The sequence below is a fragment of the Antennarius striatus genome, chromosome 9, assembly GCF_040054535.1.
Source record: "Antennarius striatus isolate MH-2024 chromosome 9, ASM4005453v1, whole genome shotgun sequence".
Taxonomy (NCBI): Eukaryota; Metazoa; Chordata; class Actinopteri; order Lophiiformes; family Antennariidae; genus Antennarius; species Antennarius striatus.
The window spans coordinates 13,503,987-13,517,759 of record NC_090784.1 but is presented as its reverse complement, the minus strand read 5'-3'; the positions used below and the strand labels follow the sequence as shown (position 1 = coordinate 13,517,759).

Below are 13,773 nucleotides of genomic sequence, written 5' to 3'. Positions count from 1 at the left end.
GCAGTAAATACTATAAACACTTCAGGCACGTTAGAGGATCTTTTATTCTAAATGTAACAAAAGTTTACATGAAGCAGCATTTTGAAGAAATACAGTACACAACCATTATTTTCTCAAAACAACCTTTGATTTTGTCTTTTCATTTATATTATACTGTTTTTAAACTCCAGAAACATACGAAAATATAATTTAATGCACTTAACATAATACATTCAATGTACACTATATCAAATACTTTGCTCCATAATGGCAGTACAATACTGTCACAATTCTAATTTGGACTGTAGTTCCTTTACACTAACATCCATGCAGTGCATGTAATGGCTCAATATTGATTAATCCTGTCTGGTGACATTTAGACATACAGCATTCATTAATTTTCAGATGAAATTGATCAGGGTATCCTCAGTTCATACTGAGGCACAGATTCTCAGCCATATGTTTGTCTTACAGATGACTGAGATGTAAATGTGCTGAAGATCCCCATTGCTGCTATCCATAAGGACAATAATATGTTTCATTTGATAAGAGTCCATGAATAGCAATCAGTTTGGACTGAGCTGTCAGCATCCAGATACATTTGAACCATCAAAATAAAGCCATACAAAGATCTCTGATTGGAATGGTTTGCAATTCAAGGCAACTACTTTACATACAGATATCTCACAATACTTAAAAACACTGAAGGTTTGGTGTAAATCATCCTTAGGAACAATGAAAGCTTCTCTTAAGGCCTTTTCCCTCGTTTTGGTAGCAAATGTACATACAGTACACCAGAAACGAGATACTGGCAAAGAAACATTGATTTGTTGGCAACTTGTTAAAAAAAAGTGCTTTGACCTCTCACCATAAACTGGCAAGTGAAACTGCTTCAATCTTTAGAAACATAAGTAACAATGGCACATAGAGTTCCCATGATCCCACTGAATGTATAAATACTATCAGAAGACTTGGGCAAGATTGTGGCGGGAAATGCTTGCAGACATCACCTGAGAGAATCCTTTGGTGCTCACAAAGCATTTTACAGTAGAGATGAAAAAAACACACCTTGTGATAGGAAAGTAAAACCCAATAAATCAATCTAAATATCAAATTTGAGGAGAAAGGTATAAAAGTTGTCACCTTCAATGTCTCCTTATAACACACACACGTACGCATGCAGCACGCACGCACACACACACACACACACACACACACACACACCCACCTGTAATTTTCCTGTCACATCTTTCAGTGAAGCTGCAAGGGAATGGTGACTTTTTTCTAAACAAAACAAAACTTTAAAAACACATCTTGTATTTCCTCACATCGCACTGCCTTTAAAGCCGTTGTCTAACTTTACATGTGAAGACTACAAATGACTTGTCATGGCCATTCTAGTGTCTCAAACACACCCTCATTGTCAACAGGCATATGTCCAAATAAAGAAAAAGAAATAAATGATACAATGTGTGCAAAATCTACAAGGATTGAGCACTCTGGATCCAATTTAAAAATTAATAATAATGCATAATACAATAATAACATGCAATCAAAAATAGTGTCATAAAAGGTGAAACCAAAGGAAACACAAGGGGCTTATGGATAAAAGGACCACAGTGGAATGAGAAACAACCACTGCTGGTGATGATGGTGTTCAGGTGGTTGGGCAGTGGCGTGAAGGGGAGCGCTGGACTCTACTGATGCATCTTACGGATGATGTCAGCAGAGATGGGTGGGTGGAAGTTGATGGTGTGATGGCGGAGACCCTGAGATGTTTTGTAGCTCTTCCCACAGCGGCACTTGAAGGGTTTGCGCACCCTGATCTGGGTCCGATGGCCGTTCTTAGCATGATACTTGATCCCGTTCACATTCTGTAATGATGCAAAAAAAAAAAAGATACTTGTCCTTTACTTGTCTAATACACAGTATGATCATATTGTCATGAGGTAATAGGTTAAACTAAAATTTCTTGAACTATACGTTCAAGAAAAACAAACAGGTTGCCTTTTACACATTAGGGCTATCAGGAGGAGAAAATGTGTTCCTGCAGCCATCTTTTTATTCCACCCCTAAATAGATGCCTAATTCTGCCTCCTGCCTCAGACTAAGTCATCGCCCATAACCATGTCCCCTAACGTCAGCAATGCAATTTTCTCAAGCTGCACATAATTTATCCAAACCACACACCAGATGTGAATGGAAAATGCTGTAAACCCCCACATCACTCAATTGGACTAGATTTATTCATCTATGTTGACATGCTGTGATGCACAAACAAGAACTGATTTTTTATGTAAATAGCAGGAAACCCAGTCTATAGTCTCATTTGTCAGCCAAGAAAAAAATGATCAGTTTTTATGTTACTTTCAATTAATTAATTCACATTATTATTTGTACAGTATGTAATCCAAGAAAAGCCAAGCAAAACCCACCTTGTATCTCTTTTTGCAGCCTGGCACAGGGCAAGCAAAAGGCTTCTCGTCTCCTCCATTCATACACATCGAGCTGAGGATGGACTCAGAGCTGATGGCGCTCTCGGTGGTCCACGACTCATCACTGTCAGACTCCTCAAAGTCTACCTCCTCCTCGTCACACTCACTACCTGTGAGACGGTGAAAGACAGAAAGACACACCATAATTCTGGGCATCATAGGAAGACATACTATGATACAAGCTGTTCTCAAAGAGACTGATTTACGGACAGGTCGTGACTAATCTCAGTCTAATGAGTGTAGACGGATCTCAACGTTGGATCGGGGTAGAGTTCCCATAATCTCTACTTCATGCGTCACAGCGGAAATGTCGGGAAAGACTGAACTAACTGTGCCAGTTGTGGGAAAGAATGTATGCATTTCACTGAAGTCAATGAGCAGCATTTGTTTTGTTCATTAATAAAAGAAGATGAAGCTCAAAACCACAAGAGCTAAAAATAGGAGAACTTTACCAACTGCATATTTTACATAACTAGTGAATGCAGAAAAAAACTAAAACGCTTTCCTGTAACTTGCACTGTAGTGGACAAGACAAACAAGATCCAATCATAGAACCCAATGTCTGCCCTTCAAATGTGCAGGATATGAATTTCAATGCCAGCAGTCAACAAGTAAAGACACAAAGCAGATAAATGAAAGCTGGTCACATGCCTGTAGGTGTGCTGCTGCGGAAGGAAGAAGAAGGGGTGATGGGCGGGGTGACAGGAGGGGTGAGGTTTCCACTGGTGTGGCGAGGTGGAGTATTAACACTGCAGCGAGACAGATTGCCTGTCAGAGCCAGAGATAACTTGGGCTGCACCTTCTTCTTGACGACATCGTTTTCTCGACGAGCAGCATCTGTCATGAACCTGGAATTGAGATACAAGAGCTGTTCCTGGTCACCATCTTTTTTTTTTTTTTTAACATAATAAAGGGACATCTCATTTGATTGTTAGGCCAAAATTGTTAGTGTAGGACTGTCCTGATGGTTAAAAGGTTGTGATATTAAAGATTTGCTACAGTAGGGTTGCTACTGGAAACAAAATAATAACAGACATTGTTAAAGCAAAAGGGGAATTAACAAATTAAGCTATAACCACATCAACATGTGTTTGTGAGAGCAGTTTGTGAGACAGCGTCAGACCTTGTACAATGGCTTGTTGCCACTAAACCACTATTCAGGGATGAACCTAGGGCAATAAAAACCCCCACAAAATACTGAAGCAATTCATTTAAGCAATCCACCAGATGACATTTGAATTGCTCAGAGCTCACAGGGGCAAACATTTCATTTCATTTGAGGACACAGTAGTAAGACTCCACGTTGTGTAAGAATTTTGGAGCCAAACCCTTTCTGAGACAAAGACTAATAATATTAATGTCAAAAGTATATCCGATGTGAAAAGTTTCTGTCCCTATAACGGTTACATTTCTTTACCTGTTGATATAGCTGAGGGCAACGTATGTCGGCTGCTGCTGCTCCTGCTTCTCCAGAAGACGGGGGTCTGTGTCTGAGCAAGCCAGAGAAGCAGACAGCAAGAATAAGATGCATAACATGTCACTTTAACCAATGGCGAATTTCACCATGTAAAAGTACAAAGTGATGGATTACATGGAGTTTTCTGTTAATTCCATTGCTGGGATGCCTAGTTCCTCCGACACCTCAGCAAAGACACTGATATCAGTGAATCCAGGTCTCCATACTGATATGTATGTGCTTTTTATTGCCCTATCCAGGCACAGATGAAACAGTGTAGGGTTGTGGTACATTATATTGGCTTTTTAAAAATTTTTTATAGAGGGAGCGATTAATTATTGCGGTTTCAGTGTTAGCACTGGGCCAGACACACGGTTGAAGTAATCAGTGTAAATATTTGCATGTAATAGTGGCGATACTCAACGAGGTTTCTGAATATGAGTATGAACCTATTCATACCTATACATCTGGCTGTCAAAGTAGGATGCAGTTAAGAATTGATCATGGATTAATAATTTCTCACTGTAGCGCCACGGTTTTGAAGCTTATGTGAACTTCTCAGCTTTTTTTTCTGTACAAGTTTCCTTTCTGTCCAGTCCTGTTCATTAGATGCCATTCTCATCATGGCAAAATTTCACTACTTTCATGGTTAAACATAAGAAGCCATATTCTGCTGTATGGGTGCTTGTATTTAAAATATAAAAAAAGGAGGATGCAACATCTTAAGTACCGTCTAACTTTGAATTTCCATGACACTTTTGAAAAAGCCACGCTCTGTAGACGCCACATTGCTCACATATGACCACACTTGACACACACTATGTTTTCCCATGCTGTGATCCAGACGTTCATCTTGCTCAGCAGTGCTAAATGTACAACAATAGCTAATCTCCACACCCTGAGGTGAAGTGGGCCTGACTTCAAACACTCCCTTCCCACTGGCATCTATGTGGGAGAAGAGAGATTACCCATAAAACAACAGCTTCTACCACTCACCAGCTGAGCCTCCTTGCCTGCCTCAGACAGAGTTGTGATAAACTGCTACCCCCATGTGGTTACATCTATCACTGGTTTCCATCCACAAGCTCATTTATACTCACCTAAGGCTATTTGTAACATTCAATTTTAAATTACGGCTTTTCTAAAGCTCAAACGCTGCAATGCAGCATTAATAGAATATATATGTTGTGCAAGCATTAAACCAGTCCAGTCCTGTTTGATATAATTCAAAAATGACTATGGTAAATGGTATAAAACTCATTAAAATAGTGTAATTAGAGTTTTCCAGGTTGAAGGGTAAGCAACACCTTTGTTAAGCTGTAATAAAAGTCTGAGTCACTGAATTGCATCCACAGAGTTTTAATCCTATTCGTTTCTTAATTTGTCTGGACCAAACCCTTAAAAACAAATTTCCTGGAACTTTCTCCTCAGAGAGAATTTCTGCCAAAGAGGAACTGATTACACCGTTAGATGACTATTAAGATTTTGGAGCGTTAGCTCCAAAAACTCAAAGTTTCTGATTAGTATCAACTCAGTGTTCCTGCACCATCAACAACAAACAATTCGCTCTCAATGATTGTCTTAGATGTCAGGTCAGACTGTCTTTAGTAAATCATGAAACTCCTGACTACAATAATTGTATATTCTTAAAAATAGTAGCTCTAAAAGTATTGTTTGTGCCAGGGGCTGCTATCGATATTGGAGAAATTAGAATTTGCATATATAGTAAAGACATATAATGGACATTCATTGATAAGTTGTAGATAATTACTTAGCAGTAGTTAATATCTTAAGATTTACATCTAAAACTGTGTTAGGTTTATTGGACAGATATTTAAAAACACGCCTAGAAACCATAAGAAGAAATCAATTCCCACTGAAATTACGAAAAAATGTAAAACTGTTCATAAAAATACCATCATGGTGTCTATGAGAGAACAGGCAAACACACACACTAGTCCAAATGCAGCCACATCTAGAGGAAAGTCTCAGCACAGATTGCAGTCACTATTTTAACAATATAAATTACTGGCTTAATTTTGTCAAGAAAGAGGTGACAGGTGATGTTGACCAGTAGAACTCAACCAAAACCACATTTAGAAAGCACACATTTTAAAGGTGCAACACAAAGCCATGTCAACAAACCAATGTAAGTCCAGGTGAAAAGTGGACAGAATGATGAAAGATGCGAGGTATCGTATGCTCAGCGGTTAAAGCCAAGCTGCCTGGTTGACGATGAAATAGCAGCCAAATTTTATGATACTGGCAGTTATGAGCTCAAAGAACAACTTAAATCTCAGCACCTAAGGCTCAGGAGAATTCTCTCAAAGCCTCAGTCGTAAGCAAGTGTTTCATTAACAGTGGATTTATCCCTAGTGGAAAGGACAGCACACCTCTCCACTCTCCAGCCAGAGGCATGGAAACACAAGGGAGGAAAGACACATTCATAACGACACAACTCTGCTGCCAAAAGCTGGATGCAGTGCAGAGACTATTCTGAGTGCTGTGACTTGGTATGTGTGTGCGTGAGTACAGAAATCCCTCCTAAGATCCCTAATGAACCTCAAGGAGAGGAATGGCAGCCTGCTCACGGACTGCTCAAACAGCAGTGGATCAATCTGTTCCCACACACTGTAAATCACACACACCTCAGGTGGGGACTGGGGAGAGGGAGGCTTTCAGGGGCCAGTCCCCCAGAGTCTTTGCTATTCTGTCATGGCCACCAGCAGTCAAAGACTGGGATGAAGGCGACTCAAATAGAGATGGGAACCGCTTTCATCAAACTACACAGGTGGTCCACCTCGGTGGCCAACCAGAAGAAACCTTCTGGGAAAGTAAAAAATGTATTTATTCACATTTTAAAAAACCCCATCAGAAAACAAGAAGTAGTTATGCTATATCTGGTAGAGTAACTCTGTGTGGGACAAGAAGGAAAAAAACCTGACAAGCAATAAGAGTGTTGTGAAATTATTTAATCTAGGTGCTTCTTAATTTTCAGAGCTATGCTAGATTTTCTGTGAAATATATTCCTAGAAAATCAAAGAACTTCACGTGTAAAGATGTCATTTTCTGGATTCTCTCTTAACTAAAGATTGTAAATCAGGATGAATGAAAGAAAGCTGGAGATTATTATCAAAAAGAATAGAAAAACCACATCAACTTTGTATTCAGACTTCAGGTTCATATCCTGTTTTTTAGTAGAAATATTTATTTCTTAATTTTCTACACATATTAAAAGCTTGATATACTGCATTTCACCATATAAACAAACATACTCGGCCCTTCATCAGTCTTAACTTATTTAAACACAGAGTAAAACAAACGTCTTTTTGTATATGAAGAATTCTCTGGGCTATTGTTCGTGCCTCTGTGTGGAATGTTTGTGTATGGGAGTGTACAATGAGTGAATCTGCGGTTGCAGCGTATGTGTGCAGAAAAACTTGGTGCAACAACACATTCTCATTAGGGCCCTATGATGGCCTGCAACAGGAAACCAAGGGATGATCATACAACAAACCTTCCTAAGGCAATGGAGGATGTGACGCCTGCTGCCCTCTAATAACACTCCATGGACCCCTCTCTCCCTCTCTCTTTCTCTCTCTCACGCACACACATCCTTCTCTCATTTAGACCAGTGTCTGGCTCTCCCATCCACCCTCATGGCCAAATGCGCTGTGGGGTAGAGCAGAGTGGTGAGCATTATGGTGACATGTTTATGGTGGCTCTGAGCAGCACAGGACATTACCAGGAGTGGTGGCACAGGTAATTCATTATGATGTGACCTCTGAGGAGGAAATGAATCGGAGTCAAGCTCCATGTGCAAGTTGCCTCCGCAAGTCACTGAAAAAACATGGCAAGATTAAAATAATCTATTGTGAATATGTTTAGGACAGACAGTAACTTAAACTCATAGACATGAATTTAGTCACACACACATTTCTACAGACACATTTATACAAATACCTACAAAAACACACATTCATGGCTGCTCACTGCATGCACATAGTATCTTGATTTGTGATATGCATTCAGCAACTAGTACGTTTTTTTAAAGTATGGATTGTGATTTACATTCTGTCTCCATCAATTATCAAAATATTTACTTTGTCAGATCTCCCAGATTAATTTGTTTGCTTGATTTTTTCAAACTAAAAAAGTTGTATAAACTCACAAGTATGTAAAACAGAACAGAAGTAAGTTGTTACAACAGAGTTAAATTAATAATTCATAGTTGAATTTTTTTTGTCTACCAATAAACATTACTATTTGCTCAAAACCAGATTAGATTATTCACACAAATACCCTTGGCTGCATTTGTTTAACGCTAACGTTTTCTTTGTTCTCATACCTTTTTTTTTTTCTTGTTTGATAAAAAACCCATGTGACACAAACACACTTGCTTTAAATCCAGTAGTAGTTGGATCAGCTCTCAACGGCAGACTTAGTCAGAAAGATCAAACAATTTCAGGGTTATGCTAGGTTTTTGAAGCTGCTGTGATTCATAAAACATTATATAAAGTGACCAATAACTTGCAGATTCAGTAAAGGAGGCCGATGTCTACAGCATCATCAACAGATGTCACATCTGAAGCACTGAACAATTAAAAACAACAGATTTCAGTTAAAAATTCACATTTGGTTGCTGAGAAACTACACGTCCATGTTGTGTGATGTCAACACACAGGCAGTATATTATCTCCTACGAGAAATGGCTAATGGAGTACAGAAGCCCCTCGTGTCGCAGTCATCGCACAGGAACAGGAGCTGTGGCGTCAGGGGACGGGGAAATGTAATTAGGCCCACCAGGTGCACAGATCAGGGAACTAGTTACTGCTTCACAAATTTATTACTTCCGCACAGATTTTTGAAGGCGGGGGTGCGGGGGCATACCAAAATCTACTAAATGAGCCTCCAGTGAGAACTGGCAACAAACAGATCAATTGTTACCAACCCACCACGACACACAACCACAGGTCCAAATATCATGGCCGCCATTTTCTCCTGGTCCACAGTGGTCTGGTCACACAGTGAACATTTCAGGAGCTCAATGTGTTTACTTTTTTAAGACTGCAGAAGAATACAAGAACACCGAAGAGATCGTTCAAACTTCAAACGATTTATAGTGTGCCTAAAGTTTCCTCAGGGCTCTAGCATTTTCTGCTCTTTAGCATCTGCTTTCTTTGTTTATTGAATATCTGTTTTATGAGGCTCCTTCAGGTCATCAGTTACAACAATTTTGTCTTGTACATGGTGAAGTTAGGTTATGGGTAATCTGGAAGCATTGTGACAGTTTAAGAATTTCCCTTGAATCACCAGATAATTGTCAGTATGTTTGAATCTACTGGTGCTTTGCCAGTTAAACTGAACACAAAATGTCAGCAATGACCTGTGTTGTTAAATTGGCAGAGGAGGAAAGTTTCAGTCTGCACTATACAACATCCAGTAACTGATTCCACAGACCAGAAACCTGAGAACGCCATCTCAATAAATAGCAGAGCAGCGCCACCCGTTGTTCACAGACCTGACCAGCAGGCCTGCTGGTGAAAATGGGGACAAGAATGTCTTCTTTTTTTTTTCCAGGCACCTAATTATAAAGAAGAATGTGCTTTGAGCAGCAGGCCACCAGATGAGGAGAAATACATGCCAAATCAAGCACTCTCTCTGTAATTATGCTTCACAGGCATTTGGCACAATGCGCAAGATTTCGCACTTTTTCAGAGTGGGCACAGGCCAGTGGACAAAGGAGGGGGGTAGCAAAGTTTTTCCACTCTGAGCCAGCTAATTGCCTCATTATTTCCCAATAAGTCATTTTGAAGCCTTTTTTTTCTACGGCTAACACCTCGGACACATGCACAGCACACAATCAGAGGGCAGAGGATATTAAAGCCAGTCAAGCAACAAACAAGAACAACAGAAACAGCTGTGCCTTGTCAGCTTCAATAGTTACGGTCTGAAATATTAGATTAGGAAACAGATGTATAAGATTGTGCCACACTGTGAGGAGATAAAATCACATAAACGTAAGAAAAATAATGTACAATATCTATAAATTGTGTTTCTAAATAATTTGTATTTTAAATTTCCCAGTTTGGAATAAATAAAGTATATCTATCTATCCATCTATCTATTTGCTAACTTTCCTTTGGCACACATATTTTTATGAACTTGTATTAAATGTATTGATGCAGCAATATATAGTAGTATGTAGGCCTAAATAAGCAATGAATGAATAGAAAATATTTATTATTATATATGCAAATTATTACATACAGATTTGCTGCTCTGGTGGTTTTACACGTATATAGAAAAGTAGAGGTCAAAAGTGGAGTCTCCTAGGAAAAACACACAACCTTCAGTCAAATAGTCATTGATATTTTTGAAGATGAGATGATGGTAACTGTCTCATCTTCAGCCGCTTATCCTAAATTGGGTCACACACATAGAAATACACAAACTTCTTCTTCTCCCTTTGGCTTTTCCCTTCAGGGGTCGCCACAGTGAATCAGTTGTCTCCATCTAACCTTGTCTTCTGCATCCTCTTCTCTCAAACCAACCACCTTCTTGTCCTCTTTCACTCTTTCTTTCCATAAACCTCCTCTTTGGTCTTCCTCTAGAACTCCTGCCTGGCAGTTCAAAACTCAGCATCCTTCTACCAATATATTCACTATCTCTCCTCTGGACATGTCCAAACCATCTCAGTCTGGCCTCTCTGACTTTATCCCCAAAACCTCTAACATGTGCTGTCCCTCTGATGTACTCATTCCTGATCCTATCCTTCCTGGTCACTCCCAAAGAGAACCTCAGCATCTTCATCTCTGCTACCTCCAGCTCTGTCTCCTGTCTTTTCCTCAGTGACACTGTCTCTAGACCGAACAACATTGCTGGTCTTAAAAACCAAAACCAAAACAGAGGAACTGGCAAACTACACAATACGCAAACAGAAATACACAAACTTATACCTTAAAATACATATATTTTATTTAAATATAATATTTTCATATTAATTATTCAAAAGAAGTTGCATTGAAATGTATCATGAAATGCCTGAGGCTGATAAATGTCCTGCTGTACCCTCCTCCCTCATGTACTTCCTGTTGTGGTCTTGCCGAACATGAACTTGGGGCGGCGCTGGTGATCACGGTCAGGTCTGCTATCTGTCAAGTGTGCGCTGATGACAGTGAACACGATGACACATGCTATATACACGTTGGGGGTCTTTTAGTGTGGAGTAACATTTGGGATTGGTTATTATTAAATACAAAGTAGTATAAGATGCTACAACTTTTCTTGTTAGTGACCAGAACATTACGCAAGACCAAAGGCAATAAGTCACCACAGAAAAAAAACGTGTGTGAGAAACTGATTCAGATGTACATAGAATCATTTATTCTGGTGAATTAAACAGTTTTTATTAAATTTTTTAACCTCTTAAGGTGTCCAGATTTGGTGTGACACACCCCTTGAATCACAGAATGTTATCGACTTTAAAAATAGATATTTGTTCATTCACACGTGTTTTCTGGGGGTTGCAATGACACCAGTAACATTTAAGGACTGCTGTTCATCAATGACAACATGCTTTTTAGTAAATGTACAAGACTGATACATGAATGAGCAGATGGATAAAAGAAAGGGTCTTCATGACTGGGTCACACTTTTCATTGTTCTTCATCTGGTGTTCTGTCAGCTATATCAGCTGAAAGACATTAAGAATGACATGGGACATATACTGAATTGTGAATAATACCTGTGATTAAGATAGCTGGATGCCTCACTTAATTTTATTATTATCATAATTTTTAAAGGGAGGAAGAATTTCTGCCACTCAAAAAAAACAACATAATCTTTTCTATTGATTTGGTCGTTGTAATGATTTCCACACACATAAATAACATGGTAAATCACCAGCGCTGATCCTCTTGACATGTACTGTCGATTTAAAAGCTACAACAAGGAGACGAATATTTGATAATGAAAAACATATTTCCTATTTTTAACAGTTGTTCATTGGGCATCCAGTTAATACTATCTGAAAATCAACACGTGTACTGTAAAATGAAAAAAAAAAGGAAATACTGTTTACATTTTTTAAATCAATAAACATAACTCGTGCGATACTTGTAATAAGAATTACATATATTTATAACCACTCTAGGCTGTCAGTGACGTCAGACCCCCGTCAGCCATCAGGGCAGCTGTCTCACGCGGGGTGCAAGTGAACTGACGGCGCTTCCGAGGCGGGGCTGCGCGCGGGCCCTGCGCTGCAACAATAATACACGAGCATAAAAAACCGCTCCCTTCGGTGTGTCAATACGTCATTGTTATGTTGCAGATGTGTAACCAATACTACAGAGCTTATAAACATATACAGTTAGCAAGCAAGAGGCTAACATCTACCCCAAAACATCAACCACCACCACACCTAGCAACAGGGTTGTCAAGACGCAGGAAGTAAGTCGCTAGCTTGCTAACACTGGTGCTAGTTGCAAGCATTACCCGTAGCTAGCTGCGGCGCTAATTACTGCTCGGAGCTTACCGATGTGGTTATCCTCGATGTGAACGATGAGCTCGGCCAGAGAGTCGAAGTGAAGTCCACAGCTACCGAACCTGCAAGCGTTGGAAAAGAAAGAAGCAGCGGCGATACCTGTCATGGTCGCTGCTGCATTGGAGTCGAGGGCAGGCGGCAGCAGTGCTACAAGCAGCGCGCAGCGGTGAGAACAGCTGGAGCGGCGCGGTGACTTCACAGAGCGGCGTCAAGCTAGCTAACGAGACAACAGGCCGGAAGTACAGAGCCTCACCTTTCATTATAAAAGCACAACGTGTTCCAGTAAAATTAATAGAGGTAGACACAAGTTTAAAACGTGTGTAACATATGACAATTCTGAAAAATATATATAATTAAAGTTTTTGTAAATTATGTTTTTAAAGTTTTTGTATATTTGTAAATTAAGTTAAAGAAGCCATTTAATGTCAAAATGGCTCACTGAATTCACTGAATTCTTACCTGAATGCAGCTCACAATATCAGCTCACATAAGGGTGAGCAGGACAACAACTCTTTCTTTTACAAATGGTAACAATTCTTAATCAGACTTATTGTTTTGGTGGTTTCATCTCACACACACACACACACACACACACACACACACACACACACACACACACACACACACACACACACACACACACACACACACACACACACACACACAATGTGCCTTTAGACATGCAATTACGTAAAAGAGAGATGGTGGAGTGAAGGGCAGTCGTGTGGCAGCGCCCTGTAAGCAATTTTGGAGTTTGGTGCCTTGCTCAAGGTCTCCTCAGCAGTGTTAAGGTGGTGAAATGATACCTCTCCAGCCAAATCCTTGTGGACTGAACTACTGCCGCCCTGATGAGAGGTGAGACATCTTCAACCAACCTTAGGCAAGTCCAGCTGACTCTTCTAGATTTTACAGTGTCAGTGGATGAATTAATACCGGAAAACCCACTTCAATCACTCTGACATGTCACCTCATAATAATGAATGAGTGAGGAAAATAAGATGCTTAGTGGGACTATATTCTATTGCGAAGTGCTCATGTAGAGTAAATATTAGTACTACAAGTGTAAACTACCTTTATATATACTGTAGACTGTCATATATGTACACACATATTGACTTTTTAAAAAGTGGTCCTACCACTAATTTGTTAAAGGTAGATGTTGTTCCAGTTGGAACAGTTGGAATATATATATATATATATATATATATATATATATATATATATATATATATATATATATATATATATATATATATATATATATATATATATATATATACACACATACATATATACAT

At 39.4% G+C, this 13,773-nt stretch overlaps 1 protein-coding gene across 2 annotated transcripts; it reads right to left on the bottom strand.

The window, feature by feature from the left end:
• Positions 1-26: 26 nt before the first annotated feature.
• Positions 27-12,692, bottom strand: jazf1b (JAZF zinc finger 1b). 2 transcript variants are annotated; one of them, XM_068323149.1, is made up of 5 exons: positions 12,467-12,692; positions 3,892-3,964; positions 3,122-3,223; positions 2,415-2,580; positions 27-1,853 (listed from the first exon to the last, which is right to left on the bottom strand). In XM_068323149.1, the coding sequence occupies exons 1-5, from the start codon at positions 12,579-12,581 to the stop codon at positions 1,677-1,679; spliced, it is 633 nt and encodes a 210-aa protein (XP_068179250.1). In that variant the 5' UTR covers positions 12,582-12,692; the 3' UTR covers positions 27-1,676. The 2 variants fall into 2 exon arrangements, with proteins under 2 accessions (XP_068179250.1, XP_068179249.1); XM_068323148.1 differs by having other exon boundaries at positions 3,122-3,322; positions 12,467-12,688.
• Positions 12,693-13,773: the final 1,081 nt, after the last annotated feature.